Source organism: Mercenaria mercenaria, chromosome 4 (assembly GCF_021730395.1).
Source record: "Mercenaria mercenaria strain notata chromosome 4, MADL_Memer_1, whole genome shotgun sequence".
Lineage (NCBI taxonomy): Eukaryota > Metazoa > Mollusca > Bivalvia > Venerida > Veneridae > Mercenaria > Mercenaria mercenaria.
Window position 1 is genome coordinate 26,290,501 of NC_069364.1, and position 27,157 is coordinate 26,317,657.

Below are 27,157 nucleotides of genomic sequence, written 5' to 3' on the forward strand. Positions count from 1 at the left end.
GATTTGCATTGCGTAGGTTCCATAACTCTTTTTTGCTTTTTACAAAATTACGCCCCTTTTTTGACTTAGAAATATTTGGTTATGGTTTTGTAATTATAAGCTGGTATCTCAGTAACCACTTGTGGGAATGGATTGAAACTTCACACACTTATTCACTTTGATAAACTGACTTACATTGCACAGGTTCCATAACATTTTGCTTTTTAGCTCACCTGAGCACGGTGCTCAAAGGTGAGCTTTTGTGATCGCCCTGTGTCCGTCGTCAGTCGTCCGTCCATCCGTCGTCAACAATATGGCTATTAACACTCTAGAGGTCACAATTTTGGCCCAATCTTAATGAAACTTAGTCAGAATGTTACCCTCAATAAAATCTTGGTCAAATCAAAGGAAAAGCTAGTTAACACTCTAGAGGCCACATTTATGACCTTATTTTAATGAAACTTGGTCAGAATGTTAATCTTGATGATCCATAGGTCAGGTTTGAATCTGGGTCAGGTGGGGTCAAATAACTAGGTCACCAGGTTAAATCAAAGGAAAAGCTTGTTAACACTCTAGAGGTCACAATTTTGGCCCAATCTTAATGAATCTTGGTCAGAATGTTACCCTCAATAAAATCTTGGACGAGATTGATATTGGGTCATCTGGGGTCAAAAACTAGGTCACTAGGTCAAATCAAAGGAAAGGCTTGTTAACACTGTAGTGGCCACATTTATGACCATATCTTAATGAAACTTGGTCAGAATTTTAATCTTGATGATCTATAGGTCAAGTTTAAATCTGGGTTAGATGGGTTTAAAAACTAGGTCACTAGGTCAGATCAAAGGAAAAGCTTGTTAACACTCTAGCGGCCACATTTTATGACTGTATCGTCATGAAACTTAATCGGAATGTTAATCTTGAAGATCTTTAGTTCAAGTTTGAATCTGGGTCATGTGGGGGCAAAATCTAGGTCACCGGGTCAAATTAGAGGAAAAGGTAGTTAACACTTTAGAAGCTACATTTATGACCATATCTTAATGAAACTTGGTCAGAATGTTGATCTTGATGATCTTTAGGTCAGTATGTCAGTTGAGCGATACAAGGCTTTCATGGCCCTCTTGTTCAACATAGCAGTTTTGGGTAAAATTTCTTATATGTAAGCTGGTATCTCAGTACCCACTAATGGGAGTAGATTGAAACTTCTTGCAATTGTCCACTGTCATGAGCTGATAAGCACTGTGCAGGTTCCATAACCTTGTTTTGCATTTTTACAAAATTATGCCCCTTTTCGACTTTTGTATTCATTCAGTTGACTTAGGCTGTTGAATAGTCGAGTGTTGCTGTTGTCAGACAGCTCTCGTTTATTTTTCTAGATCAATTACCAACCTCACTTGGTCAAGTCCCATAACTCTGACATGTATTTTAGGCAAATTATGCCCCCTTTTAGACTTAGAAAAATTCTGGTTAAAGTTTGCGTGCCAGTTACTATCTGCAGAACATTTATTATTAATGCAGATATTAAATTGAAAGTTTACATGTTTACAGGTAATATAAAAGTTTACTTAGTCTTGCATTTTCAGGAAGTGGGGGGTACACATCAAAATTCAGTTTTAATTTTTTACTTTTCATACAGTTACTGATATCATATTTCTCTGATTGCTTCTTAGTATCCCTCACATACACCCCCCCCACTCAGATGCACTTACGTATATCTCATACTGCTTCTTTAATTCCCTCATACACCTCCCCTACCCATATATACACCCTCTCCTGAACAGTTCATAAACAGCTACTAGTTTCTGAACAGATCTTAATAGGGAAGTTATTGCCTTTGATTCATATGAAGGCATTTATTCAAGCAGCCTCATTTCTTACCCAATTCGACAGAATATATATCTATATAATGTATATCTTTATTATCTCCCGCAGATGAAATCAGGAGTGGGGTGTTGAAATGGTATCCGTCTGTGCGTTTGTCCGTCTGCAGCCATTTCTCAGTAACTAGCAGGTAGAATTTCATAAAACTTGAAATAAACATGAACCAACATACTGTGATGATGCCCATCAAGTTTTAATTTTGTTAGTCAATTTCCCTTAGAGTTATTGCCCTTGATTTAATGAAAAATGTCCGTCTGCAGCCATTTCTTAGTAACTAGCAGGTAGAATTTCATAAAACTTGAAATAAACATGAACCAACATACTGCGATGATGCCTGTCAAGTAACCATATAATTTCATAAGTCAGGTTCAACATAACATACATTTATTATGTGTGCTTAAAACATTCATTTTCTATCAAATTGATTTTGACTAATGAAATTATTTGCTACATACATAGTAATTAACATCCTTAACTTTTTGTCGGATATATTCTTTTGCCATTCCTCACCACAAACCCTTTAGGCGGGGGGATACCAATTCATTGAATTTGCTTGTCATCATTTGGGAATTTATTCTAGAGTTGTCTACTGGTACTCATGATTTATAAACACTTTCATATTTCACTATTTTAACTATCCAGTTAATTCATTTTTTTGCCATTCCTACTTATAAATTTAGTAGATGGTATTGATTGAAGAAACGAAAAGGTAACACGTTGCCAGCATTTTGTAAGTTTTACCATCCTCGATCATTTGCATATAAATTATATATATATTTTTTTGTATAAATTCAACGCGTTTGGAGAGAAAATTTTGTCTTAACTTGGATTCAAGAGGTAGGAGTTTCATTTGCAGTCTGTAGTGTACGTCTTTATACTGAAAATATGTAAGAACAGGAGTAAATGGTTAAAATTTTGAAGTTCATTGTTTGCCTGATATTTATTTTGCTTAAGCTACTTAAATTATATCTGTGTTTAAGAACTTCTTAAAGGTAAGTTTTTGTTTTAATTTTTTTTTTGTTCCAAGTTTTATTTATTTAAATACTATATTGCTCTTTTCAGGATTTATAATATTTAATAATTATGTTTAAAACTTCAGTCTTGAAAAATGTTACAAATCCTAGCGTGAGTTTCTATTTTAATGGTTTGGCAAAATCTTCAGTTATAAAATGTTTAATTAGTTATGCCAATCTTTATAAATTTTAGTTCTGATATATGAAAATTAAAGTGCAATAAATAATGTTAATAATAGACAAAAGTATAATATTGAAGCTTGTAGTTTATTTGCTTATCTATTATGTACTAAGTGTAACCTATTAAATTTTTTATAAAAGGTAAATTAGAAATTTAAGTCATCCACTTTCAAAGGAATTTTAAGTAAAAAAAAAAATAAATTTTCTTAGAACCCTTTTTTTATAATCAAAAGGTAAAATTAATTAGCTCACATAAAATAATATATTACAATTATAATAAAAACTTGCACAAACTGGGCAGATGATTCCTAAAGGCTCGTCTACACTATTCAAGAAAACTTGCACAAGATATAAATCACAGCAACTTGTATAGTGTAGACAGTACATTGTGTCCCCCATTAGTGTCTTTTTGAGTGGCAGTTTCCAGATAATTTTCGGCTACAAGATCTTGTAGCGTTTAGAACTCATCCTATTTTTCTTGGATGGTAGTGCTGTCAAATGCTCTGATAAAGGGTTTTTGATGAGGAGCACTTGCCCAGTATGGTATTTTGTTTACATTTTTTCATTAAATGTGTATTGAGATCTAATAAAACCATCATTGAATGTTTGGCTTTGATAATTTAACAATAAACATGGCAGTGTGGACAGCAGAAAAAAAAGATGTTTTAATTGAATGACATGCTCAGAAGCCAAGTTTATATAATTCAATAATAAAATTATATCTTGTACTCCAGTGGAAGAGTAACATCAGCAAGTTCAGTGTTCTCAAAAAGTATTTTTACATTATCAATGGTGTTTCTCACAAGGTTACATATTAACAAAATATGACTGTTTTATCATATTTCCTGAAATAATATCTTTTTAGTAACTTTGTTCTTCAACTGGATATGTATCACTTCAACTAGAGTTTTTCTCAATCAATGTTTTCACCAATGATTCATTTTTTAAATGTACAAATATTTGATCTTTATAAACACTTTGTACCGGTATCATTTCGGCCATCTTTTTTATTTACCTGTCATGATTTCCCTCCATTTAAAATGAATGTGTCTTCCAAGTTCAAGAAATATTGCAAAGCACTAATTGCTTGTACAAGATATAAATTATCTAGTGATTTATGGACCCTACAAGATTTTCTTGAATAGTGTAGACGAGCCTTAACAGCCAGAATTTTAATACAGTAAATATTCATAACAAAGAGATTAAAAGTTTCTAACAAAAATACATAATGCTCACTCAGACAAAGGGATGGGACCACTCAAAATGATTATAAAAATACTCTGAATGTTATGGGATGTTTTTGTCTACAAAAATACTGTTTTAGTCAATTAAATATATTTAAAAGTCACACTGTTGAAATCTGTTGCAAAATATAAAGAAAGGAATTTAGCTGTGCTTTTCATCATACTCGTTAAACTACCTACTTAAATAATATTGGTTTTTCATTTTCGATATCTAATATCTCTTTGAAAAAAAAATGGAATATGAGTTTTTGTTTCTAAAATGTATTAAAAATTCCAAATTAAGAAAAAAAGACGACCGGGTCAGGAATCGAACCCCGGACCGCCACGGCAGTAAAGACATTTTCCCCTTCATCGTAACCAAAAGCGCTATAGCAGAATTAGTGAATTATGTCTTCAAAATATAGATATTTATAATCGAGATAGTTTACCTGGAGTAAAGCGTTACAAACGCTTTTCGATTTTCATCATAAAAAGTAGTAAAAACAGCAAATTCTCAAGTGTTTTCATATAGTCTGTCGGTTGTTAAGTTTTAAAGCCTGCTTAAGAAATATAGCATTTATTTCCAGATATTCAAAAAAAAACAAATTATCTAAAAAAATATGTTTTTTTTTTTTTTGGCGAACGATCTGGCCAGGCCAGTCCCAATATTAACCTCTTCAGTAAAGATTATTTTACAGCCAGTATAAAATTAATTTGCATTTTATGCATGGATCATGTTAATTTATTATTGAACTACAAGATTGAAATAACAGGATATTCAATGAATAATATAAAATGTGCATATGTTATAATGGTATCAAAGTGCACATTATGTCACTTCTTACCCAAAAATGAAATAAAACAAAATATGAAATGCAAATAATTAAGCAAGTATATATGGTATTGAATTTGGCACATGAATGCGACAGGCTAATACATGGCAAATTCAAAAGTTGACAGGCTATCTTAAACAAAATTTTGCCATTTAAAATCCTCTTCATTTTACTTGGTGAAAGGCAAAATGAAAATAGTTGCTATCTTAAACAAAATTTTGCCATTTAAAATGCCTCTTCAGTTAGAATTTTAATCAAAGAAATATGTGAGAAATCATCCAATAAAAAACTAAATGTAAAAGGTGTTGTAAATTCAGTCAATACAAATAAGGAAAGTCCAATGGTGAAAAGCAGTACATGTATTTTATATTATTAAATACTTGGGTAAATTTTCCTAAAATGTAACATCAGTAGAGTAAGTAAAGTCGGACAAACTCAGTAATTTTTTAGGCCATTTTTGGGGCCGATGTCCCAGTCCAAAAAGTTTTTTTTCCCCTATTTCTGAAAAAAAAAATCCCTTCAAGAAAGAAAAATTCTTTTTTTCCTTTTTTTTTTTGCATTAACCAACCAACAAAACCATACATGCCATAATTTTTCAGAACGTTTCTGGGATTCTGAGTTAAAATTTCCGGGATTTTTACCTTTTGTCTGGGACATACACCGTGACATTGGTATTCGTCTGTTTCATGCAGAAATATCGTAATATACGTGTTGTTACAAAACCCTTTCTAGATGTACATGATAATGTAAATTGTACCATTTAAAACATGAGACAAAGTGCTTTTATATCATTTTCTTATGAAAAATATTGCTTTTATCACGGCGCAATTTTTCCCCTATTTTAGTGATTACGGCGCAATTTTCCCCTCCTTACAGGCCCCGCCACCATTCCCCTAAAGCTTTGAAAAAAAACACAGAAACTATACAAAATGTTATTTGAAGTCTTATTGATTAACAAGAAAGATCGTAGGGATGACAGGAAAAACTGAAACTGAAACTGTTTCATTTGATTAAACGCCTATTTTTACGCAAAACATATTCAATGGCGTTTTACAAATACATAGAAATACGACAAAAATTAAGATATTTAATGACATATAACATAAATGAGCATAAATACCATTGTGAATAAACTATTTAGTAAGCATTAAAAAAAGATCAGACATCAGATAAGATTAATAAAATATTAGAATATTAAGATACAGTAAGACAGCTGTTTGTTATTAAGTAAGAATATGTGGGTTATTGCGACATGTCCAGAAGTTATTACAAACAACTGTATTTTGTATTTTGTTATAATATAGTTCATATTCGAATGTATTTACACAATAAAATTATCCAGTTCACGTTACTTCAATTTCTTAAAAATTACAGTCACAGTCTCTAAAAGAGTGCAAAGTAATTTCCAAAATAATGAGTTTTCAACTTCTTTTTGAAAACATCTACTGTGTCCGAGTTCAACTGACCTACCCTAAATTTTTGGCCCAACCAACCCTGGGGAAGAATCTGACAGGAAGAAAATATTGAATGCCGTCTTCTCTCTTAACACTTTGCTAAGGCCTAAAAATATATTCTTTGTTTTCTGTAACATGCTAAAAATTAGGGTAGGTCGGAAAATTTATTTTTGGAATTTTTTTTTATTAAGTGAGACTTTTCAGAAAATATTTTTATGTCAAAAAATGAATACAAATAAGGGGTTATTCCTTTAGAGCATCAGTAGATTGATTTCTAACATCATGGACCATGTTTAAAGCAGAAAAAGTGCAATTTATTCTCCAAAGCAATAAAAACATTTTTGGTTGGGCCAAAAATTTAGGGTAGGTCGGGATACCGCCGGTGTAACGGTCAGTTTTTTCCCCAGTCAGTTTTTTCCCCAGGGAAAAAATTGACTAGTCAGTTTCTTCCTCGGGGGGAAAGAACTTACTAGTCAGTTTTTTCCCTGGGGAAGAATCTGACTGGTCAGTTTTGCCCCCCCCCTAGTCAATTCCCCCCCCCCCCCCCCAATTGCAACTTGTTACTCTTGATCATTCTTATGGGGGGGTGGGGGGGTGGAAACTAACTAGTCAATTCTTTCCCCCCACCCCCGTTAGTGAATTTGAACTGGCTATTCTTGGTTATTCTTAACTAGCCTGTTTTATATTTCTGATAGTTGGTTTACATTTAAATTTTGTATAAAATAATAAATACGTTTCATATTTTGTGTAAATTAAAGAAATGTTTTTAAATGAACTTATTTTAATTTCTGTTATATTTTTGCAGTTGATGGCCTTTTTCCTGTTTCAATTTCTTCTAAGGTAAGCAAATTACTGCTGGTTAGTCCTTTGCCCACCTAGCGAGGACTTGACAAGTAAGGTGGGGGAAGAAATTGACAGGCCAGTTCTTCCCCCCCCCCCCCTTGACCTGTAAGAAGGAGGAAGAAACTGACCAGTCAGTTCTTTCCCCCTAGCCAGTACTTGACCTGTCAGGTGGGGAGAAGAAATTGACCAGTCATTTCTTTCTCCCCTAGCCAGTACTTGCTCTGTTAGGTGGGGGAAGAAACTGACCAGTCAGCTTTTTCCCCCTTAGCCTGTACTTGACCTGTCAGGTTGGGGAAGAAATTGACTGGTCAGTTAGTTCCCACTAGTCAGTACTTGCTCTCTTAGGTGGGAGAAGAAATTGACTGGTCAATTCTTTCCCCCCACAGCCAGTACTTGACCTGTCAGGTGGGGGAAGAAATTGACTGGTCAGTTCTTTCCCCCTAGCCAGTACTTGACCTGTCGGGTGGGGGAAGAAATTGACCAGTCAGTTCTTTCCCCCTAGCCAGTACTTGACCTGTCGGGTGGGGGAGGAAATTGACCAGTCAGTTCTCCCCCGGCCAGTGCTTCACCTGTCGGGAGGGGGAAGAAATTGACCAGTCCCCCCCCCCCCCCCCCCCACCCGGCCAGTACTTCACCTGTCTGGTGGGGAAATGAAATTGACCGGTCAGTTCTTTCCTCCCTACCCCTTAGCCAGTACTTGCTCTCTTAGGATAGGGGAGAAATTGACTGGTCAGTTCTTTCCCCCCACAGCCAGTACTTGACCTGTCAGGTGGGGGAAGAAATTGACTGGTCAGTTCTTTCCCCCTAGCCAGTACTTGACCTGTCGGGTGGGGGAAGAAATTGACCAGTCAGTTCTTTCCCGCTAGCCAGTACTTCACCTGTCGGGTGGGGAAATGAAATTGACTGGTCAGTTCTTTCTACCCTACCCCCTAGCCAGTACTTGACTGTTCAATTTCTTCCCCACCTGATAGGTCAAGTTGGCTAGGGGGGAAAGAACTGACCAGTCAATTTCTTCCCCCACGTAAAAGAGCAAGTACTGGCTAGGGGCAAAAGAACAGGTCAGTCAATTTCTTCCCCACCTGACTGACAGGTCAAGTATATGCTAGGGGGGGAAAGAACTGACCTGTCAATTTCTTCTACCAGACCGACAGGTTAAGTACTGGCTAGCGGAAAAGGTCAATTTCTTCCCCCACATAACATAGCAAGTACTTGCTTGGTGGAAAGACATGACCGGTCATTTTTTTCCCCCACCTGACGGGTCAAGTATTGGCTGGGGTTGGGGAGGGGGGGGAGAACTGACTAGTCAATTTCTTCCCCCACCTGATAGGTCAAGTATATGCTAGTGGGGAAAGAACTGACTGGTCAATTTCTTCTCCCTGTCCGACATTTCAAGTACTGACTAGTGGGGGAAAGAACTGACGGTCAATTTCTTCTCCCACCTGACAGTCAAGTACTGCAGGGGGGAAAAAATGACGGTCAATTTCTTCCCCCCTGACAGTAAGACTGGCTGGGGGAAAGAACTGACCGGTCATTTTTCCCCCACCTGACAGGTCAAGTATGCTAGGGGGGAAAGAACTGACTAGTCAATTTCTTCCCCCCCAAGGTCAAGTATGCTAGGGGGAAGAACTGACTGTCAAGTTTCTTCCCCGTCCGACAGTTCAAGTACAGGCTAGGAGGAAAGAACTGACCGGTCATTTCTTCCCCCACCTGACAGGTCAAGTACTGCCCAGGGGGGAAATAAATGACCGGTCAATTTCTTCCCTCTCCTGACAGGTCAAGTACTGGCTAGGGGGAAAGAACTGACCGGTCAATTTCTTCCCCCACCTGACAGGTCAAGTACTGCCTAGGGGGGAAATGAACTGACCAGTCAGTTTCTTCCCCAACCTGACAGGTCAAGTACTGCCTAGGTGGGAAAGAACTGACTGGTCTATTTCTTCCCCCTCCCAGGTCAAGTACTGCCTAGGGAGGAAAGAACTGACTGGTCAATTTCTTACCTCACCTGACAGGTCAAGTACTGCCTAGGGGGGAAAGAACTGACCGGTCACTTTCTTCTCCCTCCTGATAGGTCAACTACTGGCTAGGGGGGAAAGAACTGACTGGTCAATTTCTTCCACCTCCCAGGTCAAGTACTGGCTGGGGGAAAGAACTGACCAGTCAGTTTCTTCCCCCACCTGACAGGTCAAGTACTGCCTAGGGGGGAAAGAACTGACTGGTCAATTTCTTCCCCCTCCCAGGTCAAGTACTGGCTGGGGGGAAATAACTGACCGGTCAATTTCTTCCCACCTGACAGGTCAAGTACTGCCTAGGGGGGAAAGAACTGACGGTCAATTTCTTCCCCTCCTGAAGGTCAATACTGGCTGGGGGGGGAAAGAACTGACGGTCAATTTCTTCCTCACTACAGGTCAAGTACTGGCTAGGGGGAAAGAACTGACCAGTCATTTCTTCCCCCCCGACAGGTCAAGTACTGCTAGGGGGAAAGAACGACGTCATTTCTTCCCACCTGCAGGTCAAGTACTGCTAGGGGGAAAAACTGACCGGTCATTTCTTCTCCCCACCGACAGGTCAAGTACTGCCTAGTTGGGAAAGAACTGACGGTCACTTTCTTCTCCCTCCTGATAGGTCAACTACTGGCTAGGGGGGAAAGAACTGACCAGTTAGTTTCTTCCCCCACTTGACAGGTCAAGTACAGGCTAGGGGGGAAAAAACTGACCGGTCAGTTTCTTCCCCCACCTGACAGGTCAAGTACTGCCCAGGGGGGAAGAACTGACCGGTCAATTTCTTCCCCCTCCTGACAGGTCAAGTACTGGCTAGGTGGGAAAGAACTGACCTGTCAGTTTCTTCCCCCTCCCCCCCCCCACCCCCAACAGGTCAAGTACTGCCTAAGGGGGAAATAACTGAACGGTTACTTTCTTCTCCCTCCTGATAGGTCAAGTACTGGCTAGGGGGGAAAGAACTGACCGGTCAGTTTCTTCCCCCACCTGACAGGTCAAGTACTGGCTAGGGGGAAAAGAACTGACTGGTAAGTTTCTAGTGACTAGTCAGTTTTTTCCCCGGGGGAAAGAATTGACTAGTCAGTTTTTTCCCCGGGGAAAGAACTGACTGGGGGAAAAACTGGGCTGTTACACACATTTTTTTTTAATGCCTAAACATTTGCCAAAAACTGCACCTAAAATTCTGGTGAATATATTTAAAATATAAATTTATATTAGTTTGTAGTAGAAAAACAAAGATTAATACAGGATAAAGTACTGTTTTAAAAAAACAAAAACATATCATTGATATTCTTTTAAACAGTTAGAAAAAACATAAAAAGACAAAGTGTCATTTGAAAACTAAAGTACATATATAATGTTAAAAGAAATGTAATAATTGCATAGATATGAAGATAAAGTGTTAAAAAGAAAATTATTTTCCCTTTTTTTTTACAAATAAGGTTTATGAGCTGCTTATATGGTAAATAATTCTTTTTATTCAGTTTAGAAAATATATTGTATTAAACGGTGAATCAGAATAGAATCAAGTAGCATATAACTCAATGTGATGTAAATTTAAATGAATTCAAACTTAGTACAGATTTCTATTTTTTGTAGCCTGAATCATCTCTGAACCTGAATCCAAACAGTTTCCAGTCTTTAAACTTTAACTTGTAAAAATGGGCATTGAAAGAAACAGATTCTAATGAAGATATGGGTGCTGTTATTATGCCCCCCTTCAAAAAAGGAGGTGTATATTGTTTGCAGATGTTGGTCGGTCAGTATGTAGACCAATCCGTTTCTGGATGATATCTCAAGAATGTTTGGGCCAAGGATCATGAAAGTTGACAGGGAGGTTGGTCATAACCAGCAAATGACCCCTATTGATTTTGTTTTGAGATCAGCAAATCAAAGGTTACGGTCACAGTGACTCGGAACAGTTGAACGGTTTCAGATGATAACTCAAGAACGCTTGGGCTCAGGATCATGAAAGTTAAGAGGATGGTTGGTCATAAGCAGCAGATGACCCCTACTGATTTTGAGGTCAGTAGGTCAAAAGTCAAGGTCACAGTTACCCAGAACAGTTAAATGGTTTCCAGATGATAACTCAAGAACGCTTGGGCCTAGGATCATGAAAGTTGATAGAGAGGCTAATCATGACCAGCAGATGACCCCTGTTGATTTTGAGGTCAGTTTATCAAAGGTCAAAGTCACAGTGATTCAGAACAGTTAAACCATTGCCAGATGATAACTTGAGAACGCTTGGGCCTAGGACCACAAAACTTTATTGGAAGTTGATCATGATCAGCAGATGACCCCTATTGATTTTGACGTCAGTAGGTCAAAGGTGAAGGTCACAGTGACCTAGAATAGTTAAATGTTTTCCAGATGATAACTTAAGAAGGCTTGGGCCTAGGATCAGAAATCTTAATAGGGAGGTTGATTATGACAAGCAGATGACCCATATTGATTTTGGGGTTAATAGGTCAAAGGTCAAGGTCACATTCATGATTGACCCAGAACAGTAGTGTACAGTGACCAAATAATTTCCGTTCCATGTGTGATTACTGAATGGATCAAGGGGGGCATTTTGACTGTGTTCTACGAGCTCTTGTTTGAAATTGAGATAAAAGTGTACTTAAACAACAAGCACTCAGGACAGTGTAAATTAAATGTAAATTATTATGCCCACCCCCACCCCTTCGAAGAAGGAGTGGTATATTGTTTTGCAGATGTCGGTCTCTCTGATGGTAGGTCGGTATGTAAACCAGTTGGATGCTTGGGCCTAGAATCATGAAAATTAATCGGGAGGTTGTTTATGTTACCAGCAGACGACACCTATTGATTTTGTTTTGAGATCAGTAGGTCAAAGGTCAAGGTCACTGACCTGGAACATTTAAACCGTTTCCGGATGATAACGTGGGAATGTTTGGGCCTAGCATCATGAAACTTAATTGGGAGGTTGGTCATGACCAGCAGATGACCCCAATTGATTTTGAGATAAATAGTTCAAAGGTCAAGGTAACAGTGACCTGGAACAGTTAAAGAGTTTCTGGATGATAACTTGAGAACACTTGGGCCTAGGATCAGGTTAATCATGACTAGCAAATAAACCCTATTCATTTTGAGGTCAGTAGGTCAAAGGTCAAGGTCACAGTGACCCAGAATATTTTAACAGTTTCTGCACTATAACTTCAAAACGCGACCTAGGATTACAAAACTTAAAAGGGAGGTTGATCATGACCATCAGATGACTTCTAGTCATTTTGAGGTTAGTAAGTCAAAGGTCAAGGTCACAGTGACCCAGAACAGGTCTATGGTTTCCAGATTATTACTGAAGAATGCTTGTGCCTAGGATCTTGAAAGTTCATAGGGAGGTTGGTCATGACCATTAGATGACCCCTATAGATTTTGAGGTCAGTAGGTCTAAGGTCAAGGTCACAGTGACCTGGAACAGTTAAACCGTTTCTAGACAATAACTGGCCTAGGGTCACAAAACCTAATAGGCAGGTTTATATGACTAGCAGATAACCCCTATTGGGCCTAGGACGTAGGAAGCTACATTGTTTCTTTTACAGCTATTTAAACAATTCTTTCTACCTTAAAATCTCTTTAAGAAGAAATTTAAGGGGCTATATCTGTATGATATTTTTCTTTCTATTTCCAGCAGTTCAGCATTTACTTAGTTGATATCCTAGCACCAGACTAGTTGCTCACTTAAGCATGAAACTGACAGTATTTTTTGCGGTAAGTATCATACAAATTATACTTTCATCATTTAAGATACATTATGCATAACTTTCAAATTTGAAAAAAAAGGACTACAAACAATGACTGCAAAATATCTATGCAAGTACGGATTAAACTTGTTAAGCTTGTATAACAAATAAGAAAAACTTAAGGAAGGAGATGACATTTTCATGCTCCCCAAAGGAGAATCAATTATAGTTGCCGCTTAGTCTATCTGCCTGTCCCATTGTTCTTGTCTTTCTCAGCAAACACTGTTGGAAACTAGCGAAACTTCATAAAAAGCTTAACTACCAAGGGGAGATGCGCATATTATTTTCTTGTTCCATTCGGAAGAATTTTAACAGAGTTATTGCCCTTTGCCCAGCGACCACTGGTTGGAATTTACTGAAACTCCATAGGAAGTTTCACTGTTAAAAGGTGTGCATATTGTCTTCATGTTCCAGTCGGATGATTTTAGCTCGACTATACAAAGTATAAGGAGAGCTATCCTACTTAACCAGGCATTGGCGTCTTTCCACGTCCCTACCTTGGTTAAAGTTTTTTTACACTTTCTTTTTTTTCTTCTTATCTCTGTAATTACTTGATGGATTTGATTCAAACCTAAAACAGTTATTCCTCATCATCACCCACATCATTTGACATAAGGGCCATAACTCTGCCACCAATATTTTATGATTTATCCCCCCTTTTCACTTTGACTTTCAGGTTAAAGTTTTGATGCACTTTCACTATATCTCTGTTATTAGCTCACCTGAGCAATGCTCAGGTGAGTTTTTCTGATCACTCGATGTCCGGCGTCCGTCGTCTGTTGTCTGTCTGTCTGTCGTCCGTCAACATTTAGCTTGTGTATGCGATAGAGGCTGTATTTTTCAACTGATCTTCATGAATTTTGGTCAGAATGATTACCTTGATGAAATCTAGGCCGAGTTCGAAAATGGGTCATCTGGGGTCAAAAACTAGGTCACTAGGTCAAATCAAGGAAAAACCTTGTGTATGCGATAGAGGCTGTATTTTTCAATTGATCTTCATGAAATTTTGTCAGAATGATTACCTTGATGAATTCTAGGCCAAGTTTGAAAATGGGTCACCTGGGGTCAAAAACTAGGTCACTAGGTCAAATGAAGGAAAAACCTTGTTTATGCGATAGAGGCTGTATTTTTCATTCTATCTTCATGAATTTTGGTCAGAATGATTACCTTGATGAAGTCTAGGCCTAATTTGAAAATGGGTCATCTGGGGTCAAAAACTAGGTCACTAGGTCAAATGAAGGAAAAACCTTATGTATGCGATAGAGGCTGTATTTTTCAATTGATCTTCATGAAATTTTGTCAGAATGATAACCTTGATGAAATCTAGGCCAAGTTTGAAAATGGGTCACCTGGGGTCAAAAACTAGGCCACTAGGTCAAATCAAGAAAAAACCTTGTGTATGCGATAGAAGTTGTATTTTTCATTTTATCTTCATGAATTCTGGTCAGAATGATTGATTACCTTGATGAAATCTAGGCCGAGTTCGAAAATGGGTCATCTGGGGTCAAAAACTAGGTCACTAGGTCAAATCAAGGAAAAACCTTGTGTATGCGATAGAGGCTGTATTTTTCAATTGAGCTTCATGAAATTTTGTCAGAATGATTACCTTGATGAATTCTAGGCCAAGTTTGAAAATGGGTCACCTGGGGTCAAAAACTAGGTCACTAGGTCAAATGAAGGAAAAACCTTGTGTATGCGATAGAGGCTGTATTTTTCATTCTATCTTCATGAATTTTGGTCAGAATGATAACCTTGATGAAGTCTAGGCCTAATTTGAAAATGGGTCATCTGGGGTCAAAAACTAGGTCACTAGGTCAAATGAAGGAAAAACCTTGTGTATGCAATAGAGGCTGTATTTTTCAATTGATCTTCATGAAATTTTGTCAGAATGATAACCTTGATGAAATCTAGGCCAAGTTTGAAAATGGGTCACCTGGGGTCAAAAACTAGGTCACTAGGTCAAATCAAGAAAAAACCTTGTGTATGCGATAGAAGCTGTATTTTTCATTTTATCTTCATGAATTCTGGTCAGAATGATTACCTTGATGAAATCTAGGCCGAGTTCAAAAATAGGTTATCTGGGGTTAAAAAGTAGGTCACTAGGTCAAATCAAAGAAAAAACTTGTGTGTGCGATAGAGGCTGTATTTTTCAACTGATCTTCATGAAATTTTGTCAGAATGATAACCTTGATGAAATCCAGGCCAGTTTTGAAAATGGGTCATCTGGGGTCAAAAACTAGGTCACTAGGTCAAATCAAAGGAAAACCTTGTGTATGCGATAGAGGCTGTATTTTTCAATTGATCTTCATGAATTTTGGTCAGAATGATTGCCTTGATAAAATCTAGGTCAAGTTTGAATATGGGTCATCGGGGATTAAAAACTAGGTCACTAGGTCAAATCAAATAAAAACCTTGTGTATGCAATAGGGGCTGCATTTTACATAGGATCTTCATGAAATTTAATCAGAATGTTTGTCTATATGAAATCTAGATGGAATTTGAATATGGGTCATATGGGATGAAAAACTAGGTCACCCGGTCAAATTAAAGAAAAACCTTGTGTATGCAATAGGGGCTGCATTTTACACTGGGTTCTCATAAAATTTAGTCAGAATGATTGCCTTGACGGAATCTAGGTCGAGTTAGAATATGGGTCATCTGTGGTCAAAAACTAGGTCACTAGGTCAAATCAAAGAAAAACCTTTGTATATGCAATAGAGACTGTATTTTTCAATTGATCTTCATGAAATTTGGTCAGAATGCTACCTTCTTGAAATAAAGGTCAAGTTTGAGTATGGGTCATCTGGGGTCAAAAACTAGGTCGCTAGGATATATCAAAGAAAAACGTTTTGTATGCGATAGAGGCTGTATTTTTTAATCAAGGTTGATGAAATTTAGTCAGAATGATTGCCTTGATCAAATCTAGGTCAAATTCGCATGTAGATCATCTTAGCTCAAAAACTAGGTCACTAGGTCAAATTGAAGAAAATGCTTGTTTACACTTAAGACACGTTTTGAAACTTAATAGGATGATTGGACATGCAGAGTAGATGACCCCTATAAATTTTGGGGTCACTCTGTTTAAGGTCAAGGTCACAATGGCCTGAACATGGAAAACCATTTCTGATCAATAACTTGAGAACCACTTGACCCAGAATGTTGAACATTCATAGGATGATTGGTTATGCAGAGTAGATGACCCCTACTGATTTTGGGGTCACTCCGTTAGAAGTCAAGGTCACTGGGGCCTGATCATGGAAAACCATTTCCGATCAATAACTTGAGAACCACTTGACTCAGAATGTTGAAACTTGATAGGATGATTGGTCATGCAGAGTAGATGACCCCTATTGATTTTGGGATCACTCTATTCAAAGGTCAAGGTCACAGGGGCCTGAACATGGAAAAACATTTCCGGTCAGTAACTTGAGAACTACTTGACCCAGAATTTTGAAACTTGATAGGATGATTGGGCATGCAGAGTAGATGAACCCTATTGATTTTGGGGTCACTCTGTTTAAGGTCAAGGTCACAGTGGCCTGAACATGGAAAACCATTTCCAATCAATAACTTGAGAACCACTTGACCCAGAATGTTGAACATTCATAAGATGATTGGTCATGCAGAGCAGATGACCCCTATAGATTTTGGGTCACTCCGTTAAAGGTCAAGGTCACAGGGACCTGAACATGGAAAACCATATCTGATCAATAACTTGAGAACCACTTAACCCAGAATATTGAAACTTCATAGGATGATTGGTCATGCAGAGTAGATGACACCTACTGATTTTGGGGTCACTCCATTAGAAGTCAAGGTCACAGGGGCCTGATCATGGAAAACCATTTCCGATCAATAACTTGAAAACCACTTGACCCAGAATGTTGAATCTTCATAGGATGATTGGATATACAGAGTAGATGACCCCTATTGATTTTGGGGTCACTCTGTTGAAGGTCAAGGTCACAGGGGCCTGAACATGGAAAACCATTTCCGATCAATCACTTGAGAATCACTTGACCGAGAATGTTGAAACTTTATAGGATGATTGTTCATGCAGAGTAGATGACCCCTGTTGACTTTGGGGTCACTCTGATAAAGGTCAAGGTCACAGGGGCCTGATCATGAAAAACCATTTCCAATGAATAACTTGAGAACCACTTGACTCAGAATGTTGAAACTTGATAGGATAATTGTATATGCATAGTAGATGACCCCTATTGATTTTGGGATCGCTCTGTTTAAAGTCAATGTCACAGGGGCCTGAACATGGAAAAACATTTCTGGTCAGTAACTTAACTACTTGACCCAGAATTTTGAAACTTAATAGGATGATTGGACATGCAGAGTAGATGACCCCTATAGATTTTGGGGTCACTCTGTTTAAGGTCAAGGTCACAATGGCCTGAACATGGAAAACCATTTCTGATCAATAACTTGAGAACCACTTGACCCAGAATGTTGAACATTCATAGGATGATTGGTTATGCAGAGTAGATGACCCCTACTGATTTTGGGGTCACTCCGTTAGAAGTCAAGGTCACTGGGGCCTGATCATGGAAAACCATTTCCGATCAATAACTTGAGAACCACTTGACTCAGAATGTTGAAACTCGATAGGATGATTGGTCATGCAGAGTAGATGACCCCTATTGATTTTGGGATCACTCTATTAAAGGTCAAGGTCACAGGGGCCTGAACATGGAAAAACATTTCCAGTCAGTAACTTTAGAACTACTTGACCCAGAATTTTGAAACTTGATAGGATGATTGGACATGCAGAATAGATGAACCCTATTGATTTTGGGGTCACTCTGTTTAAGGTCAAGGTCACAGTGGCCTGAACATGGAAAACCATTTCCAATCAATAACTTGAGAACCACTTGACCCAGAATGTTGAACATTCATAAGATGATTGGTCATGCAGAGCAGATGACCCCTATAGATTTTGGGTCACTCCGTTAAAGGTCAAGGTCACAGGGACCTGAACATGGAAAACCATATCTGATCAATAACTTGAGAACCACTTAACCCAGAATATTGAAACTTCATAGGATGATTGGTCATGCAGAGTAGATGACCCCTACTGATTTTGGGGTCACTCCATTAGAAGTCAAGGTCACGGAGGCCTGATCATGGAAAACCATTTCCAATCAATAACTTGAGAACCACTTGACTCAGAATGTTGAAACTTGATAGGATGATTGGATATGCATAGTAGATGACCCCTATTGAATTTGGGATCACTATTAAAGGTCAAGGTCACAGGGGCCTGAACATGGAAAACATTTCTGGTCAGTAACTTGAGAACTACTTGACCCAGAATTTTGAAACTTCATAGGATGATTTGACATACAGAGTAGATGACCCCTACTGATTTTAGGGTCACCAGTTCAAAGGTCAAGGTCACAGGGGCTTGAACATGGAAAATAGATGATTCCTATTGCAGCCAGCCACCAGTGCTGCTTAGATTTTTGCTTCTGTCCCCTATTGACTTCCTGCCTATATGAATATGCATTGGGGAGACATGCGCTTTTCTACAAAAGCATCTTCTAGTTTGGATGGTTATTGCCCTTTGATTTTTCAACAGTAGTATACTATAGTACAATTCTTGTACGGAGTATGGACAGTTCTCATTTTTAGCTCGACTATTCGAAGAATAAGTAGAGCTATCCTACTCACCACGGCGTCGGCGTTGGCGTCGGCGTCGGCGTTGGCGTCACACCCTGGTTAAGTTTTTCGTACCAGTCCACATTTTGACAAAGTCTTTTGAGATAAAGCTTTGAAACTTTCAACACTTGTTTACCATCACCATGTCCAGTTATAGGCAAGGGTATATAACTCAGGCTGTCTAGCGTCCCTAAAATTCCTACTTTTTCCTATTTTTTTTCAATTTGGCTAAAATTCCTATTTTTTCAAAAAAATCAAAGGAAATTCCTAAAAAGGCCCTATTTTTTCACAAAGATTCCTAATTTTTTAACTTTTTTGCAATGATCAAAAAGAGAAAATGTTTTAAATGTTGTTTAAAAGTTCTTCTAATTCAGAAAAAAACAATTTAGCACAGTTCAAAACAGTGGAAAGCTAGGAGACGTCTTTTCTGTAAATAAAGCACTATTTCTGAGTTACTTTTATGTCAATCACATAAAGGTAAGCACATTACATGGTCTTTAAAGTCCATATTTTGATTTGAAAATTCCTAAATTTAGCCCTAAAATTTCCTTAAAATTATACCAAATTCCTAATATTAGCCCTATTTTTTTGTACAAATTGCCCTAAAATTAGCCCTAATTTTTTGTCGGGGTATGCTAGACAGCCTGATAACTCTGTCAAGCATTTTGACTGAATTATGGCCCCTTTTGACTTAGAAATCTTGTTTAAGTTTTTCGTACCAGTCTACATTTTGACAAAGTCTTTTGAGATAAAGCTTTGAAACTTTCAACACTTGTTTACCATCACCATATCCAGTTATAGGCAAGAGTACATAACTCCATCAGTCATTTTGGCTGAATTATGGCCCCTTCTGACTTAGAAGTCTTGGTTAAGTTTTTCGTACCAGTTTATATTTTATGTAAAGTGTTTGACATATGGCTTTGAAACTTTTATATCTTGTTCAGTATTATAGTCTCTATCAATAGGCAAGAGCACATAACTCTGTCATCTTTTTTGGCTGAATTATGGCCCTTTTTGAACTTGGAAATTGGTTCTGTTTTCGTATATGTCCATGTTCTGTCAAGATTATTTGACATATGGCTTTTAAACTTTAAACACTTGTTTATCATTATGATTTCCATCTGCAGGCAAGAGTACATAACTCTTGACAACTATTTTGGCTGAATTATGGCCCTTTCTGGACTTGGAAATTAGTTAAACTTTTCATACAAGTCTGTGTTTGCCTAACATATAACTTAATAACATATTTGCCATCATGGTCACACATTGCCACTTAGTGCAAGACTAATCGAAATGCACAAATACAGGAAAAAATTTTGTTTAATCCATTGTTTTCTTTTGTTTGAAAATCTATGGAAATATTTTGACCCCATTCTTCAGTCAATTCTTCGAATAGTCGAGCGCGCTGTCATCCGACAGCTCTTGTTTGTTGATATATTTCATCAAACTCCTCCCTCTATTGTTATTCTATTCATACCAAGGTCAAGTGCTCGCAGTTGGTATCACAAACAAAACGCACATGGTCTATTGTGTATACTAGGTCAATCGTATTTGAGTTGTGCATATTTTCTTCATTATTGGTTGGAATGATTAATCCATAAAAATTTACCCATTAGTAAACTATATGTGCCCAGTCAGTAAATTCCACTTTTGTTCTTTCAATATACAAAGTCCACTTTTGTTCTTTTAATATAGAAATGTCTGGGAGCAGCCATCGATCAGTTTTACTGATATTTTCTTGTTAAGTATTTGTTAGCGGCTTATAATAACCAGGCATCCAGAATGGAGGCACATTGTCAGGTTTTTCTGGGATCGTTGCTGTATTTTCAAATCATGATCAACAATTAGGTAAAATTTGTCGTCTTATCGGTAAAATTATCCCCCTTGAAATCGCCTGGCAGTGCGATATCGATTTTTATCTGGTTGATATTTTCCAATAGAAACAAAGAAGGAAAAAAAGTTTGAACAAATATTGTTTTAATTATAATGAACACACAATATTTATTATCCTATTAAAGTGTTCGTCATTCTTTTCTCTTTACAAAGATATAAAAATTATTTATCTAAAATGAAGAATTAATGCTTCCCTTGACGATTAAAAAACATCACTATCAGTCTCTGTTTACGGCATATAGTTACTGAATAAAATAAGCAAAAACCTGTGATACGCATCTTATTCTTTCCCCTGTAGCCACTTTATTCATACTTTGAGAATATTTATTATCCTATTGAAGTATTCTACAGACAATAAACTTTTTATATATGTTTTTATTTTGAAATTATTTTAATGTCTTCTTGCTTCCCTAGACGTTTAAAAGTTGGTGATTTATGTATTATTTCTTTATTTGCCGTGTCCGTGGTATTTCCAAACGCGCGCGGAAACGCATGAACTCGCCCGAAGTTTAGCTGCCGATGATACAGAAAGAGCTGATTGTTACAACATAGTATTATTTTCAATTGGTAATTTTTAGCCCACCATCATCAGATGGTGGGCTATTAAAATCACTCTGCGTCCGTGGTCCGTCCGTCCGTCATTCCGTCCGTCCGTCCGTCCGTTAACAATTTCTCGTTATCGCATCTCCTCAGAAACTACTTGGGGGATTTTGACCAAACTTTGTCAGAATGATGTATTGGTACCCTAGTTGTGTCCCCCTGAAAATCAGACTGGTTCAACAATTTATGAGTGAGTTATGGCCCTTTGTTTATTTCTATAATTTATATAGATTTATATAGGGAAAAACTTTGAAAACCTTCTTGTCCAAAACCACAGAGCCTAGGGCTTTGATATTTGGTATGAAGCATCATCTAGTGGTCCTCTACCAAGATGATTCAAATTATTTCTCTGGGGTCAAATATGGCCCCGCCCTGGGGGTCACATGGTTTATATAGACTTATATAGGGAAAAACTTTGAATAACCTCTTGTCCAAAACCACAGGGCCTAGGGCTTTGATATTTTGTATGTGACATCATCTAGTGGTCTTCAACTAAGATTGATCAAATTATACCCCTAGGGTCAAATATGGCCCCGCCCTGGGGGTCATATGGTTTACATAGACTTATATAGGGAAAAACTTTGAAAATCTTCTTGCCCAAACCACAAAGCCTAGGGCTTTGATACTTGTAATGTAGCATCATCTAGTGGTTCTCTACCAAGTTTGTTCAAATTATCCTCCTAGGGTTAAATATGGCCCCGCCCCGGGGGTCAATTGGTTCATATAGACTTATATAGGGAAAAGCTTTTAAAATGTTCTTGTCAGTAACTACAACATTCAAACTTGGACCACATGTATATTTTTGAGTGGCAAGATGAACCTTGACATGAGTTGACCTTGATTTTGACCTAGTGACCTACTTTCACATTTCTGTAGCTACAGCTTTCAAATTTGGACCACATGCATAATTTTGTGCACTGGAAAAAACTTCGACCTTTATTTTGACCTAGTGACCTACTTTCACATTTTTGAAGGTACAGGCATCAAATTTGGATCATATGTATAGTTTCGTGTTTCAAAATGAAATTTGACATTGATTTTGACCTAGTGACCTACTTTCACATTTCTCAAGCTACAGCCTTCAAATTTGGACTACATGCATAGTTTTGTGTACCGAAAAAAACTTTGACCTTGACATTGACCTAGTGACCTACTTTCACATTTTTGAAGGTACAGGCTTCAAATTTGGACCACATGCATAGTTTTGTATTCTGAAATAAAATTTATTTTAATTTTGACCTAGTGACCTACTTTTACATTTCTCAAGCTACAGCCTTCAAATTTGGACCACTTGCATAGTTTTGTGTACTGAAATGACCTTTGACCTTTACATTGACCTAGTGACCTACTTTCACATTTTTAAGGTACAGGCTTCAAATTTGGACCACATGCATAGTTTTGTATTCCGAAATAATATTTGACCTTGATTTTGACCTAGTGACCTACTTTTACATTTCTCAAGCTACAGCCTTCAAATTTGGACCACATGCATAGTTTTGTGTACCGAAACAAACTTTGACCTTTACATTGACCTAGTGACCTACTTTCACATTTTTGAAGGTACAGGCTTCAAATTTGGACCACATGCATAGTTTTGTATTCCGAAGTAAAATTTGACCTGGATTTTGACCTAGTGACCTAGTTTTACATTTCTCAAGCTACAGCCTTCAAATTTGGACCACTTGCATAGTTTTGGGTACCAAAATGAACTTTGACCTTAAGATTGACCTAGTGACCTACTTTCACATTTCTGTAGCTACAGGCTTCAAATTTAGGACCACATGCATAGTTTTGTGTACCGAAACAAACTTTGACCTTGACATTGACCTAGTGACCTACTTTCACATTTTTGAAGGTACAGGCTTCAAATTTGGACCACATGCATAGATTTGTGTTGTGTACGAAAATGAAATTTGACCTTGAGCTAGTCAGTAAGTCTTGAAATTTGGAACACTCAAAAATGGCACATTGGTGGGCGCCAAGATCACTCTGTGATCTCTTGTTACTGCATGCATCAATATAAAAGAAAGAAAGGTAGAGAGAAGAAAGGAAAGTCATAGCAATTTCATGAGTTAAATTTACACAAGTAGAAAAGAAGCTAAAGTATATAAATGGTCTATATTTTACTGTTTGCTATACATATTTAGAAAAGAAGCTTGAGTATGTAAATTATCTATAATTTCAAATGATTAAATAATTATTTATCTTGTACAACGACAAAGATATTGTGCAAATGGAGCGGTATGTAATCAATTAACCAGGTGTGCAACTTCGAAAATACGTTTTATAATTGCAGATAATTATTGAAGTGATAATAACAGTGCGGGAATAATTTCAGTTATATTAAGGCGAACCATAGTTTTTGGGAATTACAAGCTTTCCGCAAAATAAATGTTACAGAGAAAGATGCTGACCTATCATGTTAATAAATAAAAAAATCATAAGACATGATGCACGTTGCAACTATATATATTTCTTTCTAAAAAAAGATGTAACCACTGTCTGGTATTTTAAAGATTCGTTTAATTATACTTATACCCCTTAGTTTAAGTTTTAACCATAAATATGTTATAAAGAATTTATATAATGCAACATTTTGAGTAAATTGTTTTCGGGTCCTCTGAAACAGCCATGTTAAAGCACTTTTCGATAGTTGTGTATTACCAATTAACAGCTTTTTGCAAGTTTATTGCTTCTCAACACCTTTTTATTAGGGGATTAGGGACGATCAGGTCTTTTTATTACACAGATAATAATCTTCTCGGTGATTGCGTAAGAGCATTTTGAAAATTGTAACATGTTTTATGAACGAAACTTAAAAACACAATAAATATATTTTTTTATTTTCAAGTCCAAATGTTGTTAGATACATAAGATATTGTGACAGTGATTGAGTATTTACTTGTATTTAATTAACAGTATTGTTTCCTGAATACAGGCAAAGAGCTATAAAAACAAAGTATTTTTAGTTCTTTGATACAGGTTAATTGTTCGATATTAGAGTATAGATATATAGAACACGTGTTAAAGGTTCGCCTTAGAGTGAAAATATTATACTATAAAAGTTTTGTGACAACATTGTGAAAAATTGTCGTTTATTGATTTATTAGTTTATTCAAAGAAGTATAAAATACATTTTTATAGCTCTGGTTTATTGTCTCTCCTGAAAATTATTATGTACTCTCTCTGCTCCATATTATATAATGCTTTCACTTGCTGTAGGCATTGTATTTATGCAATAAATCGAAATTGAATTGAACTGAATGTATGCACAGCTAATCTCAAGAAGGTATAGCACGCGCTAAAAGATATGAAAAATCTGTAATCCCTTGTTCATATAGTAAAAATATTCGTGATAGTTATTATGAATAACCTTTACACAACATTAGTGTCACATTATCCTAAATCTTTTCTAAAATACTTTTTTTTTCTATCATTATGATGAGCTTGTCTTGTTCGTAGGTTTTCCACTTTTTATTTTAAAGATCTGACATTTATTAAATCAATCAGTCAGTCCCTTTGAGAAACCTTGAGAAGTCATAATCCGCCCATTCTTTACTACACAATGACTGGCTCGGGGGCAAATAGGTCACACTTCCAATTAAACAGGCTCTGGTGTCATAAAAGATACCTTTACATTGTCGAGTATGTTTGTTTTTCTGTTCATTGTGACAATATGTTTTTCAAATGTTCATTACATAGCAAAATTATTTTTGACAAGTTAAATACGATTAAATGCAATCAGTTGATTAATTACTTAAATTTTCACTCCATTGAATCAGGAAGGTCTAGATTGAATGTAATAAAAAACGTATTTCACATCTATTTATAATAACTGAAAATGAAATTGTCAAGTTTGTAAGCGCTTTTAAAAATTATAATTTTTTCCTGCTTTCTATTTTTTAAGATAATAGTAGTTTTCATGTACATGTATTTTATGCTCGCCTAACATACACGATTTTGTGTATTTATATTTGTTTTTAGTCTCAGTTTCTTTAATGTAAAATATAAAGACGGTAATTTAGTGTTGATCATATTTTCATATACTATGCAAAATAAAAGAATAAATAACGTAGTGTCCTGTATTTTACATAATTGAAAAACAGAATTAAACCAAGTTGTTACTCTGTATGTAACCTGATACATATAAAGACGACTATATTTGCTGTTGTTGTTTACCGGTACTTAAAATCGGTGTAAAATAAATCACGCTTCCCACTACATTTTTACAGTAGGTCTCTTATCCTTGTTTTTTTTATGATCGGCACCTCCCGTGATACGATAAGCGGAGACAGCCGAACCATAACGATCTGCAACACTCGCTAAAAATATCCGATAGGGATCGATATTTAGCTAGACGGTCGAAGGGAGACAATAATGTATAGCGTTGATCTCAATAAACAAGGAAAGATAATAGAATAGATTTTTGCCCAATTCTTCAGTATGATTTCCCCATCTTAAAAGTTCACTACAGTCCAAAACCGTAACTGTACATTTTAGCTCGACTATTCAAAGAATATGGAGAGCTATGCTACTCATCCCGGTGTCTGCGTTGGTTGAAGTTTTTATGAAATGGTAATATTTTGTATACCATCTAAGATCATAATTTACCTCGAACTTGTCATGCGAAAGACCCAGACCCCTAGCTCCAAGGTCAAGGTTACGCCTAGAGGTTAAAGGTTAACACGGTCTGTTTCTTGCCCAGTCCATAAGTCTGCCATTGATGAAGGGATTTTAAAATTACTTGGCATAAATGATCTCTGTAATGAGATGACATGTCATGCCCAAGACCAGACCCCTAGCTCCAAGGTCAAGGTCACACTTGTCTGGCCATTAACTCTGCCATTTATCAATGGATTTGAAAATATTTTACATAAATGTTACCCATATTGAGAAGGTGTGTCATGCTTATGACCCAGGTCTCTTAGGTCAAGGTCAAGGTCACAAAATGATGTGTGCTTTTTTGTGCAGACAACTGTAGCATTCTTGGGCACACTTCGGGGGCATTTGTTACCAATAGCGACAGCTCTTGTTGGACTTGGAAATTGGTTCAGATTTTGTACAAGTCCATGTTTTGTAAAAACTATTTGACATGTGGCTTTGAAACTGTTTCTGATCAATAACTTGAGAACCACTTGACCCAGAATGTTGAAACTTCATAGGATGATTGGACATGCAGAGCAGATGACCCATATTGATTTTGGGTCACTCCCCCTGCGAAATTTTCATGAACAGTTCAAGAAATATTCTTGGATTTTTCAGGTAAAAGTTACATGAAATCTTCCTGAACACTACCAGAACAGTTCAGGTACATTTTAAGAAATGTTAAATGGAACAAATGTTTAAGAACATAATGTTCTTCAACTGTTCTTGATGAAAGTTCAAGAAACTTTCTTGAACTTTATTTCAAGAACAATTCTAGAACAGGTATTCTTAAAAAGTTCAATAAAATTTTCATTTAACAGTCCTTAAAATGTTCTTGACATGTTCTTGAACAATGTAAGAATATTTCTTGAACTATTTTTTCAAGAATTAGTCAGAAACTTTTTCAGATAAGTAGTTCAAACAGTTCAAGAAAGGTTCTGTTTCATTTTACATGTCTAATGTACTTCTCACTAACAAATGACATATAATTATTGTAAAACAGCAAACTCTGAGTGGGTGGGGGCATAATAAGAAGTAAACAATGGATGGATCCGGGCTGTCAATCAAACTAATTATAATCTATTATATTGACCAGTAAGATAACGTGGATTATTCAGTACCCATCAGTTGTTGCTAACCAGTCATTCCTTCCCACAAGCTTTCGCTTAGAAACCGTTACTGATTAATTCTGATA

At 36.8% G+C, this 27,157-nt stretch overlaps 2 protein-coding genes across 4 annotated transcripts in view; both read left to right on the forward strand.

The window, feature by feature from the left end:
* The window catches only part of LOC128556278 (uncharacterized), a 192,714-nt gene that overhangs the window by 63,346 nt on the left and 102,211 nt on the right, over window positions 1–27,157 (forward strand). The window lies entirely within an intron of this gene.
* The window catches only part of LOC123551202 (brevican core protein-like), a 90,156-nt gene continuing 70,344 nt past the window's right edge, over window positions 7,346–27,157 (forward strand). The window contains exons 1-2 of one of the 3 annotated variants that reach the window (XM_045339948.2): window positions 7,346–7,400; window positions 13,044–13,123. In XM_045339948.2, the coding sequence (XP_045195883.2) occupies window positions 13,100–13,123 (24 nt within the window). In that variant the 5' untranslated portion in view covers window positions 7,346–7,400; window positions 13,044–13,099. The remainder of the gene's footprint in view (window positions 7,401–13,043; window positions 13,124–27,157) is intronic. The other 2 variants (XM_045339947.2, XM_045339946.2) reach the window with 2 other exon arrangements.